The sequence below is a fragment of the Suricata suricatta genome, chromosome 4 (assembly GCF_006229205.1).
Source record: "Suricata suricatta isolate VVHF042 chromosome 4, meerkat_22Aug2017_6uvM2_HiC, whole genome shotgun sequence".
NCBI classification, from domain to species: Eukaryota; Metazoa; Chordata; class Mammalia; order Carnivora; family Herpestidae; genus Suricata; species Suricata suricatta.
The window spans coordinates 135,686,883-135,711,519 of NC_043703.1; the positions used below are offsets into that span (position 1 = coordinate 135,686,883).

Genomic DNA, 24,637 nt, shown 5'->3' on the forward strand with positions numbered 1-24,637 from the left:
AGTGGCTGGGGCACCCGCGGCCGGGGAGGGTCGGCGCGGTCAGGTGGCCCCCCCTTCCCTGAGAGTCACGCGCCCGCTGCGTCCTAGCTTCGCCGGGCTAGATCGGCTTGTTGGGACGAGGAGAGGTGGGAGCAAGAGGTTTAGTGCAGGTGTCCAGGGTGCGGGTGGAGTCCCTTTGTCCTCGGGCACCCAGGTGCCAGCACCCCGGGGGTCCCTCTTTGAGGGAGGTCGCTCGAGCTTCCCGCGGCCTCTCTTTGTGCCGAGGGAGGCCCACGCAGCTTCTCGGGCGGGGGGCGGGGGGCTAAGCTGCATCCTTATGGGTGGCGCCTGGGCGGTAACAATGGGCACCCATTGTACTCCCGGGGCCCGCAGGCGCTGCCGCTGCTGACCCCCTCCCGCACCGTCCCGCCCAGGCGCAGGTACCGCAGCGGGGTGGGTCTTTCGGGGCCGCGCGCGCCCTCCGCCCCGCCCCGGCCCGCCCCCTGCGCCGCCGGCCCCGCCCCGCGCGGCCCCGCCCTTCACAGGTTCAGGCTCGGCGTCCGGCCGCCGCGCGCTCAGTCCGGCTCGCACCTTCCTTCCCCGCCGCGGCTGGAGTCTGCCGGGGCGGCAGCGGGGGCCGAACCTGGAGACCCGCCGCCTCGGGAGTGGATAGCGCTGTGAGGTGCGGCGCGGGCCGCCCCGGCTGGATCTGCGGGTAACGGGCTGGGACTGCGTGTGCCCTCGGGAGGCGTCCGTGCGCGGCGTCCCGCCCAGGGGCCGCGGCCGGGATCCTCTGGGTTGCTGGTGAGTCGCTGCCTGCCCAGGGCTCCTTCCTCTCTGCCTGTGAGTCTGTGGGACCCGCGGTCGTGGCCGCTTCCGGCGTGCGCGGGGTGCTGGGCTTGGAAACGCACAGGGAGCGGGGGATACCGAGAGCATCGCCTTCCCAGCTGGTGTCCAGAGGACCAAAGGGGACGTAAAGCAGCCCGGGAGGGGTTCGGGTGGCACGATCGAGACGCAGAACTCCACCATTTGCGCCCACCACTTTTCAGGGCGGGGCTGCACGGCTGCACTGCGCCCTCCGAGCTATTTTGACAGCCATTCTGGGCGCATATTCCATTTTTCCATCTCAGAACAAGCAGCACATGGCCAACGCCCCCCTCCCATCGTGGGTTGGCACTAGGGCCGCACATGGGTGCCCCGTGCAGACCTGCGGTGGCAGTACCCACCGGGTGCCGTCTCTTGACAGGCGGCATTGTGGCTGGAGCTCCAACCTGCAGATCTGGCAGCTTGATTATTATTATTATTATTATTATTATTATCATTATTATTATTATTTACGGTGGTTTCTGAACAGCTGAAGCGTCTTCAAGATTTTTTTTGCCTTGAAACTGTCTTGACACAGACAAGTATCAGACACGTGAGGACCAATGGATCTGGCCAGTCATTTTTTTGTTATGAATTATTGTACTCCACCACCCCCCTCCCCTCGACTTTGGGAGGCATGTGTTTCATCTTATAAATAGAAAGTAGCATATTTTTTGGCAGGACCTCCTTTATACTGTACAGTCTCGGAGAGGTCAGTTTAAAAATAAATATGCACTTGAATGTTGAATTACCGAGAGCCAGGCTGTGGCTGGGACAAGCTGCGTGGACAGCCGCATCAAAGCCCGGAGCGCAGCTGTGTTGAAAAGAGTAAAAGCCCCAGAGTGCAGCCCAGGCTGACAGTCAAGTAATTACATTTTGTTTAAAAAAAAAAAAAAAGCAGTGAGTGAATTAAAATGAGGGCGGGAATAGGAATGTCAGGAGGGTATTGCAACATGAATCTTTCCAGCCCTGGTGTATTTGGGGGAGTCGCTGCTTGTGTGTGCTGAGGAAGGGAGGTGCTGGGGTTCTGGGGAGGGAGGTGCTGGGAAGGGGGAAGGAATTGATAAATGTGTTAGGGAGACAAAGATTTCCTCTCCACCCTCAACTTGTAGGCCTCACAATATTCCAGAGTTTCTTGTGGGTGCTGCTTTTTAAACAGAACGAGAAATTTGGAGTGCAGCAGATGTCCATGTTTGAATAGCAAAGCCAGTCTTGGAGACTTCCCCTTAAGATCCCAAGGAGACAAAAGGCTCACCAGGAAGCTCTGGTGATGGGGTATCACCCCCATATATATAGGCTATTTAAAAGGTTCCTATAGGGCCCTCAGTTGGAAAAGATCTTGCATCTAACAACCAAGAAATGCAGCCTCTCCTCTTCTCTGGACAGTTTTAGAGGTCTTCTCTTTGATATCACCTGTAATTTGTACGAGCTCTTCTTGGCAGTTAAAGAATTAGAGGCGCCTAGGTGGCACAGTGGGTTGAGTGTTTGGCTTTGGCTCAGGTCATGATCTCACGGTTCGTGGGTTCGAGCCCCACTTCAGACTCTGTGCTGACAGCTAGCTCAGAGCCTGGAGCCTGCTTTGCATTGTTTCTCCTTCTCTTTCTCTCTTTGACGCTCCCCTCCTTGCACTGTCTCTGTCTCTAAACAATAACTAAAAAACATTAAAAAAAAAAAAAAAGAATTAGCTAGACAGTATGTGTGACACAGACCCTTTCCAGAATAGATTTAAACACTCAAGAGAGGGGCGCCTGGGTGGCTCAGTCGGTTGAGTGTCTGGCTTCAGCTCAGGTCATGATTTCACGGTCTGTGTTCGAGCCCCGCATCAGGCTCTGTGCTGACAGCTAGCTCATGAGCCTGGAGCTTGTCTTCAGATTCTGTGTCTCCCTCTCTCTCTGACCCTCCCCTGCTCATACTGTCTCTTTCTCTTTGAAAAATAAATAAAACATAAAAAAATTAAAAAGAAAAGACTCTCCAGAGATACGTCGGGGCGGTTGTGAAATGTTCAGCATGGTCACACCTGGCATACATAACCGATGATTTGGATAGCCAAGGAATGGTTGAACGTTCTTCCTTAATTCTCCCAAAGAATGTAGATTTCCCAGGGGGCCTCACTTACTGAATAAAACACTGAGTACCAGCCTCTGGGCCCAAAGATAAGAACTTTACAGAAATTTGGAAGTGTTTCTGGATCCATGGCAGTTTCTGTTTTCCAGTGGTATCATCTGCAAGAGATTTACATTCTGAATTCCATGATTGGAACACGGTGCTGTGGCAGCAGCTACAGACATGCAATCGGATGAGCTCCCCCTTGCCTCCAAATCTGAGCAGCGAAATTCTGTTTTCTATCTGAATGTAACAGGGAAAGACAGCTAAAATAATGAGCATTGCACTCTTTAAAAAAATTTTTTTATTGTAAACGTAAATGCACAAGAGGAATAAATACAAAGCCATCGACTCCCATGAGCCCTCTTGTCTCTCTACCGTCTGACTTTTCCTTTAATGTGGGGTTTTGTTTTTACGTCCAACATGTTCCCAGAAGCTGCCCTTTTTCACTTCTAACGTTTGTGGTATTGAACAACAGTGGGGATAAGGCTGATTTAACCTATTTCACCCACAGATTTTTACCAGGCCATACATTTTTCACAAGCTCTGTGCCCAGTAGTCATAGCATTTACCCAGCGGGTGAAGTACAATACCTAACCTGAAGAAACCTCCAGAAAGACTGCCCTGGTGTTTTCTTTTTAATTTCTAAATTCTTATTTTCAGTCTAATTTCATTTAGGCCTGGCCTAATTTTCTTCCAACCAGACTCCAATGGACCCGTCTTATTCATTGAATAAGAACTTCAATCTATTTTTAAATGCAGTATGTTTTGCCAGTGAACAAGGATAGTCATTTGGAACTAGTCGATTGAGCCAGCTACTAAATCTGCTTTGCCAAGTGCTCGGAGCCCAAGAATTCTGCTAACACGTCACGCTGTTCAGGACTTTGGATGGTAAAAGTACTTTCTACATGGAGCCTGTCCTAAATGCCAAGCCATCTTCTCAGCTCTTTACCTTGATTAACTCATTTATTTCTAGTACTCATTCTCTGAAGACGAACTGTTAAAATCCCCATTATACAGATGTGGAAGCTGGGGACAGACCTGTTCTTGCTCAAGATCACACAGAAAGGGACATAACCTAAATATGCATATGCAGCTTAACAGCCCAGTATGTGCCCGTAGGAGTGGCTGGTCCTGCATGAAAGTCGGCACCTCTTGGGGCAAGGAGACAGGGGAGCCTGGGGGCCGGGGGGAACCCTGAGGTTAAGAAGTCTCTCTGAGTCAGGCTGCCTGAGCTCATTGCCTAGCTTCAGTTCTTAATACTTGTGTGATTTGGGCAAATTCCTTAGCCTGTGTACTTCAGCTTGCCAATTATACAATGGGGATAATAATACTACTCAGAGGATGAAATGAGTTAAAAAAAAAAAAAAACATAGTAATGCACTTAGAACAGTGCCTGACCCAAAGTGTGTACAATAAAAGGTTGATGCTTTCCTTGTTGCTTTTATTTTTTTTCCCAGGTGCTTACTATCGACTCTCTTATTTAATATCCACAACTACTCTTTGACGTAGATAGTATTGTTTCAAGATGAGAATACGGCCTCAGACAGGTTTAGTAACTTGGCCAAGGCCACACAGCTACGTAAGTAGCAGAATCAGGTGTGGATTCAAGTCTACTGGACCTCGTACTAAATACCACGCCCCCACCACCAGGGAGGAGTGGCAGGAAGACCATTAAATCTGACTCTTATGAGGGGTTTTGGCCTCTGGCAGAGAACTCATTTCATAGGACTCTACCCTCAAAGGAGGATGGCAGTAATTGCCAGCCTTGGGGGGTACCAGGTGCATTATTTCATTTTTGAAGATAGTTTAATCTCAAAGGTATTTAGTCTCACAGTCTTCTCCTGCAGTGGATCCAGCGAGACTGCTAGAGTTAACGTGGACATTTAATTCATACCATAAATGAAGAGATTTGCTATGTGACTCAGGAATGAAAAGGGAAAACCAAAAGCCCTGCAACATCTAGCAGCCAGGAACTTCTGGGGCCAAGGAAATAGGAGAGCTAAGTGAGGACCACAACCCTGCGTTGAAGTTCAGGAGAACTAGCGGCTGCAGTGTCTCGTAGCAGTCTGGATGGCCCCCTCCTTCAGGCCAATGTCCACACCCACGGTGCCTGGCCGTTCAGTCCCTGGCACCCAATGGACATTTAATACCTGCTTCGGGAGGAAGGAAGCAAGAGGCAGGAACCACCAGTAAGCTCGGCAGGAAGGTTCCATCCTCGGAGGAAGTTGGGCCTCCTTACAGTCTTGAGCTCTGCACCTGCCTCAGGCGCTGACAGATAAGCTTCTGGTGGGACAGAGTAGGGAAGCCTTTGAAACCTAAGAGAGGTCTCTGGATCAGCCCGCCTGGCCTCCATGGCCTTGGACTTGTGGGATTGTGATTAGCCTGGGAGAGGATGCCCCGACTGAAGTAGGGCTTCTAGGAAGCATGGCCCAAAGTAACTCAAGTCTCCTCAAAACCAAAAGCAATAGCCTCAAGCTGTCGGCTTCCATTTCCAATGTTCCCTTCTTCCGCCTTCACCCTTTAAAGGTTACAAAATAAAACAGCACCCCCCAAACCAAAATAAGTAGCCAGATAGTTTTGTAGCAATAGTGGGCTATGTTTCTTTCATTGAATAAAAAAAAAAAGAAAAGAAAAGAAAAGAAAAGAAAGCCTCCCTTGGCCTTGATACATTTCCTCAGGGCCTAGTTCAGCAGCATCTCATGATGATGGCCAGTTCTGCAACACCTCTGGTGCAAAAGCCACTTCAAAAATGAAAAGCCACTGTTTTTACAACGTGAATCATGATACTGATATTTTGAAACTTCACTGTTTTCGGAATAGCTAAACAAACTGATACATACACTCCAAATTAGTAGTATTCAATGATGCCTTACTGCGTGCTCAAGTCACGAATGAACAGTAGAAACCTTGAATCTCAAGTATGAAATGAAAAGAACCTGATTTTCAGGGATTTGGCTTTTGTTTGCGGGTCTGAAAACGTCGTTATTAGGCTTCTGGCCTCTGGTTCTTTGTGAGACCATGTTGCCGTGATGATAACACATCTGCAGTAGTTGGTATAGCACCACCTAACTGGAACCCTGAGATATGAATAGCATCAGAAAAGGATTCTTTGGGAAACTAGTTTGATGAAGGTCCCTTTCTGCAGGACTTCTCAGAGCATTTAATATGTCACTGTGTTCGTCCAGCCTCCACAGGGAGATAGTGTCCAGAGTCTCAAGTCATTCGCCCGCAGAGCAACTGGCAGGAGGAGTCTGGCAGGAAACCATCAAGCTGGAGGCCGAAGCCACACACTGCAGTCTGTCCTCCAGAGCTGGAGGAGCCCAGGGACATTTTAGAGAGCCAACAGATTGGAGCCACAGGAACACACCAGAAGATGTGAGCACACCTATCATTCTTCTATTTGATAACATTAATACAAAACTAATGGAAACCATCCCAGAAGTACTGGAGTTGAGAAAACAGATTCTGGTCTTAGCTCTGGTCCAGGGGGAATCCTGACTTCAGGGTCTCTTTCTCTTCTCTTAGCGGAGGCATTTGGTGCTAGATGCTTTCAGATCATCTCTATCTGTAGAACCCAGTGAGCTGGAATCACAACACCCATCAGCCTGGCAGTCTCACTACTAATAACGTAAAACACCGGCTGGAAACGCAGACGAGTGCAGCTCTGGAGCAAAGCGGCCTGAGCTGGCGCGCAAGGCGGAGAACTTCAAAGTCAGGCCTCCATTTAGACAGCTTACTCATTTGGGAATCTGTCATGTTCTGGTGACAACTTGAAGGTCATGTCTGTGGACACATCATTGCCAATGATAAATCACTGTGTGTTTAGTTGAAAAAGACCTGTTCTGTTCAAATTCATTAGAGGCTACACACATTTTCTAAACAAGCAAGGCATTTTGGATTTAATGTGGCTTTGCCATTTCAGAATGTATTTGATTGCTTTTCCTTTTATTTATTTATTTTACTTTTTTTTTTTTTTGGCCAAGGGTCAGTTCAGATGTATAACATTGATTTTAACACAGCAGGAGACAGGCTCTAAGCCCTTGGCTGGCCAGCTGTGTCACAAGGCAAACCCCTGCCCAGACGAGGCAGTAGAAGGGGAGGGATGGGGGCCCAGAAGAAGCAGATGGACGTTTTGCAGGCTCCCTTCTGGCTTTACACCGCTGTCACCGCTGTCATTCCGTTGCTCTTTCCCCCGCTTGTATCTGAGGCACTTCCACAGTGTCTTGTACTCTGTGTGACACTGCGTCTGAATGATCATCTATTGACCCATGTGGCTACCTGGTTAGACCGGCAGCTCCTTGAAAGCGGGGACTGAACCTAGTCCATGTCAGCTTTTGTCTCTTTTACAAACGGCCTAAAGGAAAAGCAGACAGTCTAGTCCTCGCCTGTTCTACGCTCCTGCCTGTGGCACGTCTTCTCCCAGTGTTGTCAAGCCAGAAGCCATTTTCACGTAACAGCGTATTCAAATCCTGCGGTAGTTGGGGTGCCTGGGTGGCTCAGCCTCCTTTGGATTCTCTCTTTCTGTCTCTCTCCATGCTCCTCCCCCAGTTGCTCGCTCTCTCTCTCTCTCTCTCTCTCTCTAAAATAAACATTAAAAAAAAAACAAATTGAATATTGCGGTAGTAAAGTTACTCCTTCCCAGGCTACAGAACCTTCACATTCCAAGGGAGGCACCGCCAGCCCTTCAATTCTGTTGGTCACGGTCACTCAGGGTTCTCTGAGCAGCAGGCCACCACCAGAACCTCCTCTAGTCTTCTTGGCTGGGTCGTTGCAGCCTGTTCTGAAGCCTCCTCCTGCCCGGGTGCCACTTTGGCGACTCAGTGCAGAGTCAGGGTCACTGTGCTTCCTAGTGCTTGCCTGCATCTCCCGCCATGACTGTATGACCTGTGGACCTCCCAGTGGATGTACTGATCGTTTGCCTCTGCCCGCGGGGTGTCCATTCCCAGTGGGTCAGCCCTGCAGCCTCTGCTCCTGCCCCTCAGTAGAGGCTGGTGAATTGTGGTTAGCCAGGGTGAAGGCCGGTGGAAGCTTCTCTCCAAAGCCTGCATCTCACTGAGTCAGTCAGTCAGCGCCAGCCACATGTCCCACCCGGTGCCTAACATTGTAGCACCAAACTGCAAAGTGTTTCTTGCTCTCAGACGGCTTCAGAGTGAAATGTCGAACACAGTAATGTTGATTTCACGGGGGTGGCAGGTGCTTCATGTAAGTCTGGTATAAGTTTACGTTTATGGGCAGATTTCCTTCTGTCTTCCTTGCGAGCAAGCCTTGAGCTGTGGGCTCCCCCGAGAGGCAGGTGGTTCTTAACTGGCCAGCCTGGTGGACTGCCGATGGGTCTCTGGGGCAGTGTGGGGAGCGAAATGGCGACCTCTTTCCGATTCCAGTTTTTTCTCAGAATGAGGAATTCTACTTGAAACCAGAACATTGCGGGGGAGGGGGGCAGAGGGGGGAGGTTCACACTATTTGAAACAGTTCAGGTACATGGCTAGATCCCAAGGTCTCAAAGAGATAAAGTTGGAGAACAATCCCAACAGTGAACTTTCAACCTGCCTCATTCCTTATGCAGCTCCAGTTTCTTGGAAGAATTCATAATCATTGCCTCTTCTACTGATTTGTCAGCTCATTGCTTAACAGAGCTTTGTCAAACACTTTATACGTGTGTTGTCTCCTCCTAAGCAACCCTGTTCCTACCCCCACTCCACAGAGGAGCAGAGTGAGGCTCCCAGAGAAGATTACCGGTCTTGCTTTGTGCCCTTAATTTGGTACCAGGAAGGATGGGAAAAGGTGGTGAACATTTTATAGGCTGGTAACAAGTATTTTGATTCTAAGGATAGTCTTAACTTCATTAAAAAGTGTTATTTTTTTTCCCCTAAAAATCCCCTGGAAACTAGATGTTTCTGCAGATGTTCAATCACAGACTCTAACGTTTCACAGATGGAAGGGTCCTTATTTCAGCCCTGCTCTTATTCCAACAGCATAACACCAAGGCCCTAAGAGTTGAGTGATAGAAAGCATGAGTCCTCTTCCAGACTTCTTTTTTTCCCTAGCTAGAGCAAAGAAAGAAAATCTTAATATAAACCCAATGTATTAAATAACAGATTTTAGAATCTTTTGGTTAAAGAGGAGGAAGGAAATGGGTAGGGAAGTTGGCCATACTTTTCTTTTTCCTTTCCCTTTACCAGTGACCCAGACGTGCCTCCCTTGAGCTCTGGGACTTCTGGGGAACGCAGTGTGAGGAATCTCTGTCATAAAATGCTTTGTCTTTAATACCAAGGATAAATCTTACAAGTCTATGGTTATATCATCTCTGTAGCTCATAGGCACCTGCCAGAGACTGCTACTTTAAGTCAGGAGCATGGCCTATCCTAACTCCCTGGGGCGGGGGGCGGGGAGGGGGGGATTCTTCCCCCCCCCCCCCCCCCCCCCCCCCCCCCCCCCCCCCCCCCCCCCCCCCCCCCCCCCCCCCCCCCCCCCCCCCCCCCGAGAATCCCAGACAGCATCTCAGACTCAGCAGGGAAGCCTCTCCCCTTCTTCAAGCTGATTAATTCAAGTATTCAAGTTGTTTTAGCCGTCTTCCTCAGACCCAGCCCCACCTGGCCTGGCCATGAACTCTAATCACATGCCTCCGTCTTTCCTTGGGACCCTACAGATTCCCTCTCACCTGACAGCTTACCAAGTATTTAAAGAAAATAACTAGAGGCCCTTAATTTTTCTTCATCTGACCAGTCGTGGTTGATGATCATTTCCCCAGCTCAATAGAAGTCTCATCTGTCCTCTGGGCTAGGAGAGTTGTACCTGGAGAGAAAGGGTGCCTGCACATTTGTAGGAGACGCTAGCCCCATGTCAGAGGAAGGAATTATGCCCTGAGTCAGCTGGACGTGGGAATTCCTTCCAGTTGTGGAGACTGTTTAAAGGGTGGACACGAACCATTTTGTCCATGACTGCTACAGACAACATTTAAGGAGAAAATGAAAGTGGTTAGTTTGACCGTTAGAATGGCTCTGCTCCTTCATGTTGAATTTCAGTAGATGTTCTGGTTTTTCACTCGGTATAAAGATGCTGCTTTGTGTTTGCATGGCGCTCAGCCTCTTATAATCAATCACCTTTAAGAGAAGAGGGTTGGGGCTAGTTATCTCCATTTACATGTGTGTGTCTGGAGTTCTCCAAGAAGCCTGCAAGCCTGGCTGAGGTTTTAGCTTCTCCCCTAAGGCCTAGAACCTCAGGAGAGCTCTGTTTTGTTTGCCGGTGCTGTTCATTCATTTGATATGTGTTTTTCCTAAGTACCTGCTCTCTGCTAGTCCCACATTGATATTCAAAAACAGCCCTTTTCTGTAGAATGTCCATTATCCTTTCTTGAGGCTTCTTTGTACCTTTTGGGCCAAATAATCCAAATTTCCCCCTGAGCCCACTTCCTTTGGAAAGGAAAGATCAGGAGAGCGAGCTCATTGTTTCTTCCAGGGCCTCATTCTTTAAGGTTGACTTAAATATAACTAGTGGGTCTGCATTCGGGGGAATGTATTGTCAATTTATTCTTGAGTCTTGCCTTTCTCTCCGAGATGCTATTTGCACATTGCAGTCAAGGCTCGAAGTCCTTTCTCTTTCAAAGAGCACGATAACAAATATTCTCTGCCTTAATCCCAAAGATCTGTAAGCGCCTATAGAATTACTGTGGCTTGCATTGATAGGCTGTAAAATTCTTGCCCAGCATGGAGAGAGAAAGGTTAAAATGTCTTACAGATGGAGAAATGAAAGAAAGCCTTTGCCACAAGAGGCCACAGCTCCTTTGTTAAATGATTTTATTTATCCCCCCCCCCCCCCCCCGCCCCCACAGGAGTCACAGAAAGACTCCATCTTGGATTTTCAACAAGGAGGGCAGGGTCAAGGCATTCTCTTCCAAACTTTCTCTTTGTTCCTTCATTCAACAAACATTTATTCAGTGCCGACTGTGAATTAAATACAGTCGTCTCTCCCCAAAAGAAGGCATACTAGCGGGACACACAAGTAGTGATGGCAGCATAGTGCGATGGTTGGTCGTTTTGAAGTACAATAGGGGCGCCCGGGGGGCTCAGTTGGTTAAGCATCTGATTCTTGATTTCGACTCAGGTCATGATCCTACAGTTTGTGAGTTCAAGCCCTGTGTCAGGCTCTGTGCTGACAGCACAGAGCCTGCTTGGGATTCTCTGTCTCTCTGTCTCTCTCTCTCTCTCTCTCTCTCTGTCCCTCCCCTGCTCATGCTCCTTCTCTCTCTCTCTCAAAATAAACATTTAGGGAAAAAAAAAACAGGTACAGTAGAGGCTCAGTTTAAGAGGCCTCGGGGGAGCTGGCAGGAAATATTAGCCGCGGGGTGGGCGGGACCCAGATTGCTTATTCTGTGTCCAGGCTACAAGGCTGGGCCTGCCTTTGAAGACCAAGAGTGACCAGGTTCCTCGGGCATTGTATCTGGCTCAAGCTACGTGGGCTCAAGATGAGGTTGGAGGCAGGGAGATGAGTGGAGAGGCAAGTGCCCTTGTACAGAGGAGAGGTCTTGAAGGATAAAAAAAAAAAGGCTGAGGCAGTGGCATTAATGAGGGGAGACAGCTGTGGGCCTTGAGGTGGAGAATGAGGCAGGGAGAGGGGTTGGGGGTGACAGCCGGGTTTTGCGTTGGGGTGACTTTTTGCCATTTACCAAGAGAGGACAGTACAGAAGGCTGTGCTAGGGCAGGGAAGGGGGAGAAATGGCACATTCGTGTGGGACAAGTTATGCAGGAATTGCCTGGGGGAAGCCAAGTGAAGTCTCCAAGACTGGGGGAGAAAAGTCCAATGCTATCTGTGAAGGAGCAGTGTTTTTTTAGTATTTTATTTGTTTTAATTTCCAATCCACTGTATACTGATACGAGTGTGCACAGTGAGTACCTTGGGCCGACACCCAGCTCCCACACAAGCCAAATGGCACATCGCTCCCAGACTTGTCAGTAGCCTGTCCAAGAAGAACCAGCCACTCACCATATGCTTGATTGTTTGGAAATGTCAGAAAGTTTCTAGTAGCTTACTTTTGGTTTTTTAACTTGTCTTGTCACTAGAGGAGACAGTTGCAGCCACATTGGGGGTGATTGCAGGGGGATTGTTAAGGGTTGGGGGATGGGTAATGACCATCCAACCCTGTGAAAATGCCATATCTAAGGCAGCATTTTAGACCTGGAGGGCCACATATCCTGTCATAACTACTCAATTCTGACCTTGTCACGTGAAAGCATTTTGATCTCAGGATTTTCCAATGCCAGCACCACTGAGAACTGGAGCTAGATAATTCTTTGTTGTGGGGGCTATCCTGGGCACTGTAGAATGGTTAGCATCATCCATGGCCCCACTCACTAAATGCCAGTAGCATCACCACCCCCAGTCATGAGAATCAAAAACCTCTATCAACATTGCCAAATGTGGCATGTTGAAATCACTCTCAGTTGAGAACTACTGAGCTTTAGACAGCATATAAATGAATGGGCATAGATGTGTTCCTTTTTTTTCCTTTTTTTAATGTTTTATTTATTTTTGAGAGAGAGACAGCGTGAGCAGGGGAGGGTCAGAGAGAGAGGGAGACACAGAATCTGAAGCAAGCTCCAGGCTCTTAGCCAGCTGTCAGCACAGAGCCTGATGCGGGGCTCAAACCCACAAACCATGAGATCATGACCTGAGCTGAAGTCAGATGCTTAACCAACTGAGCCACCCAGGTGCCCCATGATGTGTTCTAATAAAACTTTATTTACATAAACAGGCCAAGGTCTGGAGTTGGCCCACTGACTATAATTTATCAATAATACCTCTTCCTCATAGCACCTTTGCCTGCCTTATTCTTTTGGAGCTTACTACCAATCTGGAGACATCGAGCATAAAATCACAATACTAGTAAACAGAAAAATAACAAATACAGGCTCTTCAGAAGTCCTAAGAAAACCTCTGCCAATGCAATTCAGAGCCTGGATTGTGTGAGGTGAGTTGGAGAATTTCTCTGGGAAGGAAGTGACTAAAGCAGGTCTTGGAGGATGTTATGAGTAAGTATCCATCATAAGCAGGTGGGAGGACTTACATGTAAGGAACACAGGGTTCTTCATTTCAGAAAGCTACGGGGGAGTGAAGTGTGACTAGTGAGGAAGGGAGCCATTGTCCCTGGTGAAAGCTGTGTGGTTGATGTAAGTGGCCCCCTGCACGTGCTTCCTCTGGGAAAAGAATTAACGGCACTGAACACTATTTTCTAAGAACAGGATGTTTGTTTTTCTCCTCGAGACTCAGGGGGCTTTTATTACCACAAAACTTTAACCTTTAGGCTTTTTTCTTACATAAAGTCAAATTCCTTTTGAGATCCTTTTTGACAAAATTCTTTTGGTTGGTGTCCAAGACCATTTTATTCATTCTCGCTTCCCAACAAGGTCAAGTTATGATCTCTGCGTCTCATTGATACCGAGACCATTGTGTATCACTTCTTTGTGCTGTCAGACCTCAAGGCAGGTAGCCTGCAGTGCACACTCCGTTCTGAACTCACTTACCTGCAAGTTCTCATGTTGGCCAACCAGTAGCAATGAAGAGCCCTGACTCTGGAGTTGAGCTGTGGCTGAAATCTTGCTCCTCCATGTTTTTGCTGATTGACCTAAGATATGGGCTTAATCTAAGATCCCTTCCTAAGAGATGCTTTCTAACACCTACCTGGCCCACAGCAAACACTCAGACGTTTGCCGTTAATATTCATTAGTGTGAATTCCTTAGAGAAGCAGGCATTTCAAACTTGCCACTTCCTTGAGGAACCCCTGCAGAGTTGGACTGGGGGGCGGAGCCTGGGAGCACCTCAACTCCTCTCTTGTGATGGCAGGTGTAGCAGGGGGTGTGGATTTAAACACTTCTTGACTTCATGTTCACTGTGTGCCCTGGGGAGTGGGAGGCAGAGAGGACCCAGTTCATGTCCATAGACAGCCCAGTCTGAGGGGACATTCATTCACTCACTGGACAAATATTTATGTACAGACGTTTATGTTCAAATAACACAGGAGAGCCTGCCTTGGACGTGGGTGGAGAATGAGATAGGCCACATGTACCCAGCGCTGGTCTGATGTGGAGATGGCATGATTCAGCCCCTCCACTGAGAATGAATGGCTATTGAGTACCCGAGCAGGTTGGCAGGATAACATGGAAGATCCCCTGTCTTTTCACTCCATTAAAAAAATAGAGTATTCAAGGGACCTAACCTGTGGGGTCAAGTTCTCTTTTTGCATTGATACTGTCCCCGCAGCTTCGCCGATCAGGGGGATCCATTAGTTCTGGAGGCATGCAAACAGTTCATGTAGCCACCAAACTGTCATGCCTGCCTTGGTCCTCCTGACTAGCCCTGAGTCTGTGCCCCATGTAAAACTAGTGATAAATGAGTCAGGCATTTCGAGAGAACCTGTCCTCCTGCTTCTCCCGCCTTACTACAATGGCCACAGATCCATGTCCCTTTCAAGTCCCTTTCAGTAACTGATTTTAATAGGGAGAAAGGGCATGGAATGGCCTGTCTTCAAAAGTGCAGACTTTCAAGGTGGATGTGCTGTCTTCCAGTTTTGTTCTAAACCATCTTTCAACTTGTACAATTAGATTCTATAAATGTGAGGCGTGTCCACAAATTAGCAGTGAGTCCCCTATATGGTATCTGTGGCTTTCCACAAAGTAGGTTGTAAAAGAAAAGTACAAGCTGTAGCTGAATCATAAATGAGAAGTCCATGTATAAATAAGTGAAGGTGAGGCGTATCAGCCTTTCTGAGTGGGTCCATAAAATACAGTCTGTTCCGTCTGGCTGTAAGTTCATGTGCATGAAAGCTAGGCAGCTGTGGGCTGAGCAAATGGAGTTTCACTGTCTTGTAGCCTATAGCTGTGTCCTTGGTTTGGATGATGTGAGAGCAGGTCAGAATCTAAAAATAGAAAAGGCATCTTATCTTTTCATGGGTACAGTAAATAGACCAAAAATATGAGAAGCATCCCTTCAGGATGCTGTTTATTGGGTGTTCTCTGGTTACATTTTTTTTCTCTTAGATTTTGATTGAAGTTCAGTGTGGAATTTCAAATACTGTGGGTTTTTTTTCCCTGTGAATTTCAAATTCTTTGAAATTTTAGTAAAAACACAGCCATCTTCAAATGGAAAGTCTTCCAGGTAAAGTCTGTGAGTGTGACTGGAGGCCATGAGGACGTTGGCAGTGACCCTCTTCTCCATAGGAGACTCAGAATGAGCAGGGACGAAATCACCACCCACCATGCACCACCGAGGAGGCCTGGGATCAGGGCTGCTCCCTATGACATCCTCAGACCTTGATCGCCATCCTGGCCCCCATCCCACCCTTTCCATCTTTGAGACACCTGGGGTCTCCCTTGGAGAAGCCAAAATCTATGTTCCTGGATCTTCTGCTCAATAATCCTAGGGCCTCAGAGAAAGCTAATCTCTTTTTGTATTAAGGTTTAAACGAATCCTTGAGACTCCTAAAGATTTGTTTTCCCTCGCTCTGAATTTTCTTTCAGCTGCTCCCCTCCTTCACGTGTCATGACCAAGTTCTTTGTCTCCCAGTTGGGACTCCTCAGAACATGTAGGAACATGTCCAGGTAGCCTTTATCCCTTCTAAAGTGTGGAGTCTGGGGTCAAATACACTTTTCCAGGGCTTATCCCCGTGGGGAGAAATACCCCCTAAGATGGTTGGGGGTGGAGGGGTTCTTGACTGAGTCATCGTCATCCTTCTCGGGGACTGACGGTTCAGACTTGGAGGAGGAAGCAGGTCACATTTGGTGGTGCGGCCGTGCTGCATCTGGATGTTAGGAAGAAGGGAGGCAAAGTGAAAAGTGAGGGGAAGCTAGGATGTCCTTGGAGGATGTGACAACCAAGCAAGAAAGGGGAAGTCCGGTACTCGCTCACTTCCCGAAAGTAGAAGAAAGGAAAAAGCCTGAAAGTCCCTCAGGATGGTGTCCCCACCCCCACCTGTCCCTGTCTTTATACATGTGTGTTTTAAATCAACATTGCAACAGATTTTTCAGGATGTAAGAACTTTTTTTATCTTCTCTCTCCACCGAGAATTACTCAAAAGATAATTAGTAGACCAACCAAACATTCCTTTCTTAAAATAAATGGAATTTAAAAAATCTAAACCTCTTTGTTCTTTTCAGATGTGTTGTCAGTCCGGTCAGCTCTTAAGTGATTCAGGAACTGATTTTTTCATGTGTCACTTCTTAAGAGCCTTCTGTTTTTCCCCACCTGCTGGCCACTGCCCTGCTTTGGTCTTTTTGGCATTGTTCTCTTTATTAAAAAGATGGTAAGGAAATGAATCAAAGGGCTACTTCGGTATTTTTCTGCATTGAATTATTATTGCGGCAGTGATGATTTCTCTTATTAACCTGTCACTTACGCTTCATTCAGTCACCAGAAAATGGAATTGGCCAGCTTACTGCGGGAAGGACAGCCCCAACACTCTGTCATTCTTATCAAAATAGTGACATTAACTTCCCCTCGAGTCCTTCTGGGTCCTGGAATGCTTACATTTCTCCAGATTCCTGTAAGTGGGGGCCTGTGTGTTTGCAGGTGGACCCGTGTCCCCACATCTGCTGGACTTTCTCTCACCTTGATAGATGGTGACAAGCAGCTGACCAGGGAGGTGACCCCCTTTGTTGGCAAATCTGTCCTCTCCAGTGCCCCGGGACTGGGACCTTTGTTTTCTAAGGGATCTAATTTCCCAGATGAATATTATCTCCAGTGACATCAAAGAGGAGAAAGGGGAGCAAACAGTGATCCAAGAACACAGAGAAACGGATTAGGCATCGTGGAGAGTTCAGATTTCAGGGTCAAGAGGAAGGTTTTTGAGAAAAGGCCTAGTCATAGGAGGGTTTCTTTCTATCTTCCTCTCTTTTTCTTTCTTGTCTTCTTGCCTTCTTCCTCTTTTTCAGTCTTTGGAGTTGAGGAAGATACTGGGAGGAGAGGAATCATGGCTAGGAGAGCCCCTGAGTGTGGGCAGGCAGCATCCCTTGGGTAGTTCGGTACCACGTGTCCAGGACAGATGGTAGAGTCTTGACGGGTAGTAAAAGGCTAGCAGTTCTCTTCATTTGACCTGCAGCACGCCCAGAGGGCTGCTCACCGATTCTGGTTGCGTATTTCACACTTTCTCTTGTGAGATCTTTTCCATTCTGCAAAATAACACCTGTGCTGCCTCTAACGTGAACGCCTGGTCCCTGTAGAAATAGGCGATCTGTCCCTTGGCCGTGCTCTGGCGAGACAAGATCAGCCTTCTCCTGAGGTCTTCATATATCCACATGCCATCACCGTACATTGTGGCTTTTGAACACAATTGCCACACAAGTGTTTGCATTATGATCCAATAACAGGTTCAGTAGGCTTTTCAGGACCTTTGTATAAGATTCACTCCAAGGCGCAGCCTGACGCCTAAGCGCCCCCCCCCTTTTTTTTTTTAAATAACTAGTGGCTAATTCATTCATGTGGTTCGAAAACCCAAGATCATACAAGAATATACAGTGAGAAGTTTCTCTCCCACCCTTGTGCTATCCTGCCCACCCCTTCCTGTGGGTGGTCACCATGATGAGTTCCTTGTGTGTGCTCCCAGAGATGCTTTCCAGACACACAAGCCACTACAAGTGTATCTATATACTTCTGCACCTATCTTTGTTTTCCCTTTATAGATAGATATCTTTGAGCTCTTTCTATACCAGCAAAGAGTTGTTGTATCCTTTCTAAGAACTGTATAATATTCATTCGAAATTGCTAATACCTTAATTTACTTAACTGGTCTTTTATCGGTGGACAGTTAGTTGTTTCCAACTCCAGACTATTGTCTGGAGGTTTCCTGGATTTGACAATCTTGCACATGTATTATGTCCTCTAGATGCAAGTCGGGTAAATCTCTGTAAATGGGATTCTGGTGTCGAAGGCAATCGCCTTCCAATGAGGTGGGATCTGTTCCTGCTTCCACCATTGGGTACCCAGCCCACCCTTATCAGCCCAGCGTGTTATCACATATTTGTTTCTTAAATAGGCTTTGGAATGCACTCCCTTCATAATTTGGGAGCTGACTGAATTCCCAGTGAGTGTGATCATTAAATGTCAGGAATTTGAACTCTGGAGTCTGGCCACTGAGTTTAGTGCCTCGTAGCCACATAGCCGTGGCAAAGGGACTCAAGACTTGATGTCTGTACCTCAGTGCATTGATTATAAAATGGGGATGTTAACAGGAGCAGCCTCATGGGTTCTTGTGAGTGAGCTGGTACATAGCCAAGGTTGGCACAGTGCCCAGAAAATAGAGATGCTCTCAGCAATCCTTAGTGTTGATGGTTCCCGGGAGCATGCACGTACCCTCCCCAGGACCAGCTCCTTTGTTAACAGCTAGGAAACTGCATTAGCAATGGCAGAGACGATGTGGAAGGAATAGGCCAGGAAGGGAAAGGCACATTGATGTATGTTGACTGATGAGCCAGGGAGCCCAGAATATCCAAAAACGAGGGGAGGAAGCAGCCAGTGTCAGAAATCCTCATTATGAGGTCAAACGTGATTGCCCCTGAGCTGGAGGAGAAAGAGAGATTAGATAGAGCGGATCGGGTCAGAGCTCCGTTTCTCCCACATTACATTGCAGATAGCAACTCACCTAAAGCTAAAGAGACATTTTTGTCCAAAATTCCTTTTTAAAAAACCCAAACAACTTCCAATGAATGGGAGCTCATGGGTACATAGGAGAAATTCAACACAAATTACTGTTCACAAAGTCCTGGAAGCCTACATCTCTGACATGCAATAAACACTATGTAAATATTTATAGAAAGAAAAATGCCCTATACGGTACTTTCCCTTCCACCCCAGGCTCACTGCCCGCAGCTTAACTAACCTTCACTCACCAAGCATTTTCTTCCTTTTTTTTTTTCCTATTTTTTTGTCCCTTCCCTCCCACCTTTGCGTCCGTGCCCCTGACATAAAACCCAGTTTCTACCAGGCTGAGCCAGCCTCTGGCGAAGGGCCTGCGGTGCCCGTGGCCATGGCCGTGGCCCGCAGGGACTGAGGGCTGGCCGTTCCTCTCTTGACCCTTCCAGGCGCTTTCCTCCTCCTCCTCTCCCCAGCGCAGCCAGACGCTGTTCAAGGGTAGGGCGACTGTGAGTGACCCAGTCAGCAGGGCCGAGCACTGTCCTCTGCATCCTCATGGTATTTTTACTCTTCTGCCTAATTTGAAGGGCCCTGCCTGGTTTCTGGCCTCGCATAACCCTGGCTACACCCGCTGACCACGGGCAGCCGTCCCTTGCCCCTGAGTTGGCGGAGGACACGCTATATCTTTCCCTGGCAGCTGTGTTCCTGGCTGTGTGAGCTGCGGACACCGCTCCAGGGGACAGCTGTCCCTCGGGGCTGCCCCCCACCACCATGGCGGCTCCTGCAGGCCGCCATCTGCCCAGAGGTACAGAAGGGCAACGCCAGCTACCCCTGAGTGGCAGGGGCCCCAGGCTGTTTTACACTCAGGGAGGGGTAGGAAGTCCTGTTGTTGGGATCCAAGGCTTTGGGGTTGTGCCATTTGCCCCTGCCCCTGGACCCAAATTAGCGACAAAGCCGAGAGAGCATCCGGACCCACCAGCTTGACTTTGTAGGCACATCTCCATTAGTAACAGTGTTTCCCTGCAACCCTAACCTCATGTGGGAAGCAGAACCATGGGACACCTCCATGTGGCCACAGCAGCAGCACTTCGGGGAGGTTGGCTGAGCCAGGTCCTTAGTTGGGACTAAAGAGAGGTGGTAAGTATGAGGTGCTAGGTGGCAGCTTCAAGGTTGGCTCAGTCTAGGTGCAGACCTGCTCCTGCTGCATGGCCTTCCTCCCCATGCATGAAACCAGGGTGGGCCAGGCTTGTCCAGCCTGGGGGCCAGCCACTTCCCAAACAGAGCTCGCTGGGACCTTGCCGCCGGGTGCCAGAGCACAGTTCTTTCCACCTGCCATGGGGAAATGGACTTGAGATTTTTGTACAGACAGCCTCCAGCTGCTACAAAGCAAATGTGGCTGGCTTTCTCCAAGCCACCATCCAGCTCAGCTCTTGTACATTCATTTATTTGCTCTGCTGCCAGCGGGGAGGAGAGCCCCGATGGGAGAGGTCTCAGCAGAGCATTTTAGGAATTCCCATAGTGGGAAAGGTTTTCAATTTCTTCATGCCAGCTGATGGGACTGAAGAGTCAGAAGATTTATTTTTAAGAGATGAAGAGTTTCTCATCTGAAAGATCAGAACCCGGAGCCCCACACCTCCTGGCTTAGCGCTTCTTATTGTGTTAAGTAGCACATGCAGGGACGGTGTGTGCATTTTCTATGCTGGTAACACATAACCGCAAACTTAGTGGCTTACAACACCACCTAGTTATTGTCCCACAGTTTCTGTGGGTTGGGAGCCCAGGCAGGGCTTAGCTCCAGGGTCTTAACAGGCTGTGAGATAGCTGCGAGGGGGCTTCGGTCTCATCAGAGGCTCAACCGGGGCCGGGGAAACCTACTTCCAGTTCCCTCAGGTTGGCAGAATTCATCTCCACAGGCCATCCCTCAGCACAGCAGCTTACTTTTTCTTTAATATTTTTTTAAGTTTTATTTATTTATTTATTTTTCTGTTTATTTATTTTTTTAACATATGCAATTATTTTCCATCATTTACACTACAGTAGTTACAATGACACTCCAAACAGAAAAGCAAAGTAAAAAAATCAAAACACCAACTTCTGTTTCATGTAATTAGACTTATACAGAAATTAGAAGGTTAAGTAACAACTAGTTAATCACCTAATTTCACAGCTATCTGAAGTGGCGATCGTTATATAGCAGCTTATCTATGATACATTCAAGATAAATGATGCAATTTATTACTTTGAGAGAGAGACAGAGCATGAGTGGAGGAGGAACAGAGAGAGAGAGAGGGAGACACAGAATCGGAAGCAGGCTCCAGGCTCTGAGCTGCCAGCACAGAGCGCAACATGGGGCTCGAACTCAGGAACCATGAGATCATGACCTGTGCCGAACTCGGATGCTCAACTGACTGAGCCACCCAGGCATCCTGAGCGGCTTTCTTTTTCAAAGCCAGTGAAGGCACCTTCTCCAGTCTGCTAAGATAGACTCTTGTATCATGTCACCTAACCACACAGGGTGGTGACATCCCATCGCCTTTGCCATGTTCTGTCGTTTAGAGGCAAGCCCCAGGCTGTCCCCACACAGGTGTTAACACCAGGAGACACACCATGGGGGTTACCTCGGGGTGCCACCTACCACCGGGAGAGGACACACACTTTATCACAGCAGTTGTCCCAAAAGTATTTCCAAGACCCACCTTGTTGTAGACGATCACACTGTTTTTCCTTTGAAAAGAAGTTTTGTTCTTTTGCTTCCATCGCAAAATGCCTCTAAGACCTGAATCCCCTGACAGCCCGGTTTTCTGTGCCACAACTTGGTCCCCCCCTCCAGCTCTTTCATGTACCAGCTGTATGTTCTTGACAAAGGCTGATTTATTGGTCGACTCCTGAATCCCTATTTTCTCATGTGGAAGATGGCACTTCACTAAGATTTTGTTGACCATTGGCCTATAATAGCCACTGTCCCTTAGCAAATGATATTTCCAGCCCCTTTCCTTAAAGGACTCTCTACTGCAATGCTTTAATTTATAGATACAGAACTCAACAACAAAAGAGAAAACATTTTAAAGCAAATCCACTTCATCTAAGGAGCTGAAATCACTCTGGTCATGTGCTGACAGCAATTCTTATAATTAGAGGAAAAATCTAAAAATCTTAGGCATCTGCAGAAAATTGTGTCCATGGCCATGTTTAGAAAGTACTGATGTCATAGGTATGAGGCTTTTTCATCTCTTTCCTTTTTCTTTTTTTCCCTTGAAATAAGACTAAGATTAGTGGACCCTTAGTAAGAGACCCTGAGATTAAAGTTTTTATCCTACTTGATGGAGGGGAAAAAATCAAGTTTGGCTGTAGATGGGAACTGGTCCTGCCTTTATTCACAAGCTCTGGCGGGGAAGGCAGGCCCCAGTGAACCCTGAAGGGTCAGCTAACTATAACCTGCTTTGGTTTCCTTTCCAGGTTTCTCCCTGCCGTGGGAGGGGTTGGATGACGTAACTGGCTCTCCAGGACGCCCCACATAGCTGTGGCTTCAGGAAGGCCTCTTAAACCCAGGCTCATTTCAGAGCTACTTCTGGAAGCTCCTTGAGAACTATGATGTGACAGGTCCTATCAGAAAGGATATTCGGAAACAAGATCTGCCAAGAAAGTGGCCCTTTTTTCCCTTTTGCAAAGTAGACCTTCTTCCATTCCAAGATGCCAGCCAAGACCCCGATTTACCTGAAAGCTGCCAATAACAAGAAAGGAAAGAAATTTAAACTGAGGGACATCCTGTCCCCCGATATGATCAGCCCTCCCCTGGGAGACTTCCGCCACACCATTCACATCGGCAAAGAGGGCCAGCATGACGTCTTTGGAGATATTTCTTTCCTCCAAGGGAACTACGAGCTTTTGCCTGGAAACCAGGAGAAGGCCCGCCTGGGCCAGCTGCCCGGCCACGGCGAGTTCTTCCGGGCCAACAGCACGTCCGACTCCATGTTCACGGAAACGCCCTCCCCTGTGCTCAAAAACGCCATCTCCCTGCCGACCATCGGAGGCTCCCAAGCGCTCATGCTGCCCTTACTGTCACCAGTGACGTTTAGTTCCAAGCAGGAGTCCTTCGGGCCGGCCAAGCTGCCCCGGCTTAGCTGTGAGCCCGTCGTGGAGGAGAAGGCCCCGGAGAAGAGCAATCTGTTGGAGAACGGGACAGGCCACCAGGGAGACGTGTCGTGGGGCTCCAGCGGGTCCGCGTCGCAGTCCAGCCAGGGCAGGGACAGCCACTCCTCCAGCCTCTCTGAACAGTACCCCGACTGGCCAGCGGAGGACATGTATGACCAGCCTGCCCCATGCCAGCTCGTCAAGGAAAAGACTAAATCAGAGGAGTCCCTCTCTGATCTCACGGGGTCCCTCCTCTCCCTGCAGCTCGATCTGGGGCCCTCGTTTTTGGATGAGGTGCTGAACGTCATGGATAAAAATAAGTAACAGACACCGCCAGCTCTGGTCCTCGGGGGGGAAAACGGTATCAAAAACGAAAAACTAACCCAAACCACAGTCGAAGAGGAGAGCGTCACTGGCTGTTTGCCATTGTGTGATAGGTTTTCTAAAATAATGTTCCTACAAAGTATTTTTTGCACCTGTTACGCCCTGTTTGCAAAAACAAAACAAAACAAAAAACTGTCCTGGCAAAACGGAAGTGAGTCAGTCAGGACCCATTTTTTTCCGGTGGGTATTGCTGATGTTCAGCTCACGTTTTCTGCTTCCAGACACGTAAGAAATCTGGCTTGGCCAGGATTGGCACTAGTTACGAAGGGCTGCACAAGTCACGTTAAAGAACTTTACAGTACTCTGGCATTTCCTAGGCAAGAAGAACTCAAAGTTTATTTAACACCTAAGCCTTTTTTCCTAGACTCTTTTCTATATTATATCATTTGGGCTCGCCATAGTAAATTCTTCAGTGTTTTCACATCTGAACAACTTTTTGGGTTTGGGGGATTTTCTTGTAGCTCTTATATATCCCTATATATTCTATCTATATCGCGAAATTTTGACTGTCCGCTACATGTTGGTAAGACACAAGCAAAGTATTACTGTAACTAAGTTATTTTTAAAGTTAAAATATATTTTTATGTGCCTTTGGCTTTTTATTGCAGAGTCTACATTTTATAGATATTACATCAAATGTTGTCATTTGACGCATTTCCATTTGGGGTTCCATTGTAAGCTGCGTCTGTATATGTTTGGAAAAGTGTATTCATATTTAGCTTTATTTCTTTTTCTTCATCTGTTAATCATACTTTTCACAGCAACCAACAATGGATTGTAAAGTATAAAGGTACAAGTTACTCAAGATGCTTCTGCAGAGACTGTGGGCTACACCATATAATGTTATTTGGAAATCTAGGTATTTTAGTACAGTACATACTTGCATTACATAGGTACTTCATGCAACACAATAAAGAGTAAATGTTAAAATGAAGTTGCTTGTCTATAGTAATAAATAAAAACATAAGGAAATAATAACCTTTTCCTTAAGTCCAGGACTAGGAAAATTGCTTCTCTGAAGTGTATGTGAGCCTTTAAAATAATGTAGGATGTGATTTCCATCCACTCTGCAATTTTGATTTATTTCCCAAAGGTTTCAGATTCCAGAAACAGCATCCCTCAATTTTAGGAAAAATGAACATGTGAGATCGGAATTTTTTTTTTAATATCTATTTTGGGGACAGTGTAAGTAGGGGAGGGGCAGAGGGGGACTGAGGATCCAAAGCAGGCTCCGCACTGACAGGCTGACGGCAGCAAGTCCGATGCAGGGCTCGAGCTCCCAAACCGCAAGATCATGACCTGAGCTGAAGTCGGACACTCAACCCACTGAGCCACCCAGGCGCCCCTCAGAATTTTTTAGGGCAACATTGATGCCGGCCTCTCGAAACTCATTTCTGTGCATCTCTTACTTTAACGCACTAGTGCCAGCTCTCGTAACCCCAGTCCCGTCCCCCTTGGACAGATGTTTCCTTGCTGCAGGTCCCATGTAAACAAGATGAAGGAGGCTGAAAAGAGGGCAGTAGAGGACAGTCCTCTCCACCCCACCCCCACACCAAG

General features: G+C 47.8%; 1 protein-coding gene across 3 annotated transcripts; it reads left to right on the top strand.

Annotated features, from left to right (window-relative positions):
• Positions 1-531: 531 nt before the first annotated feature.
• CDC42EP3 (CDC42 effector protein 3) lies at positions 532-24,014 on the top strand. Of its 3 annotated transcripts, none has more exons than XM_029937930.1 (2): positions 532-822; positions 22,022-24,014. In XM_029937930.1, the coding sequence occupies exon 2, from the start codon at positions 22,256-22,258 to the stop codon at positions 23,018-23,020; it is 765 nt and encodes a 254-aa protein (XP_029793790.1). In that variant the 5' UTR covers positions 532-822; positions 22,022-22,255; the 3' UTR covers positions 23,021-24,014. The 3 variants fall into 3 exon arrangements, with proteins under 3 accessions (XP_029793790.1, XP_029793789.1, XP_029793792.1); XM_029937929.1 differs by having other exon boundaries at positions 532-783; XM_029937932.1 differs by lacking the exon at positions 532-822 and adding an exon at positions 4,684-6,324.
• The last annotated feature ends 623 nt before the right edge of the window (positions 24,015-24,637 follow it).

Excerpts from the sequence above, each read along its gene's own strand:
- CDC42EP3 (XM_029937930.1), top strand. The coding sequence starts at position 22,256 with ATGCCAGCCAAGACCCCGATTTACCTGAAAGCTGCCAATAACAAGAAA.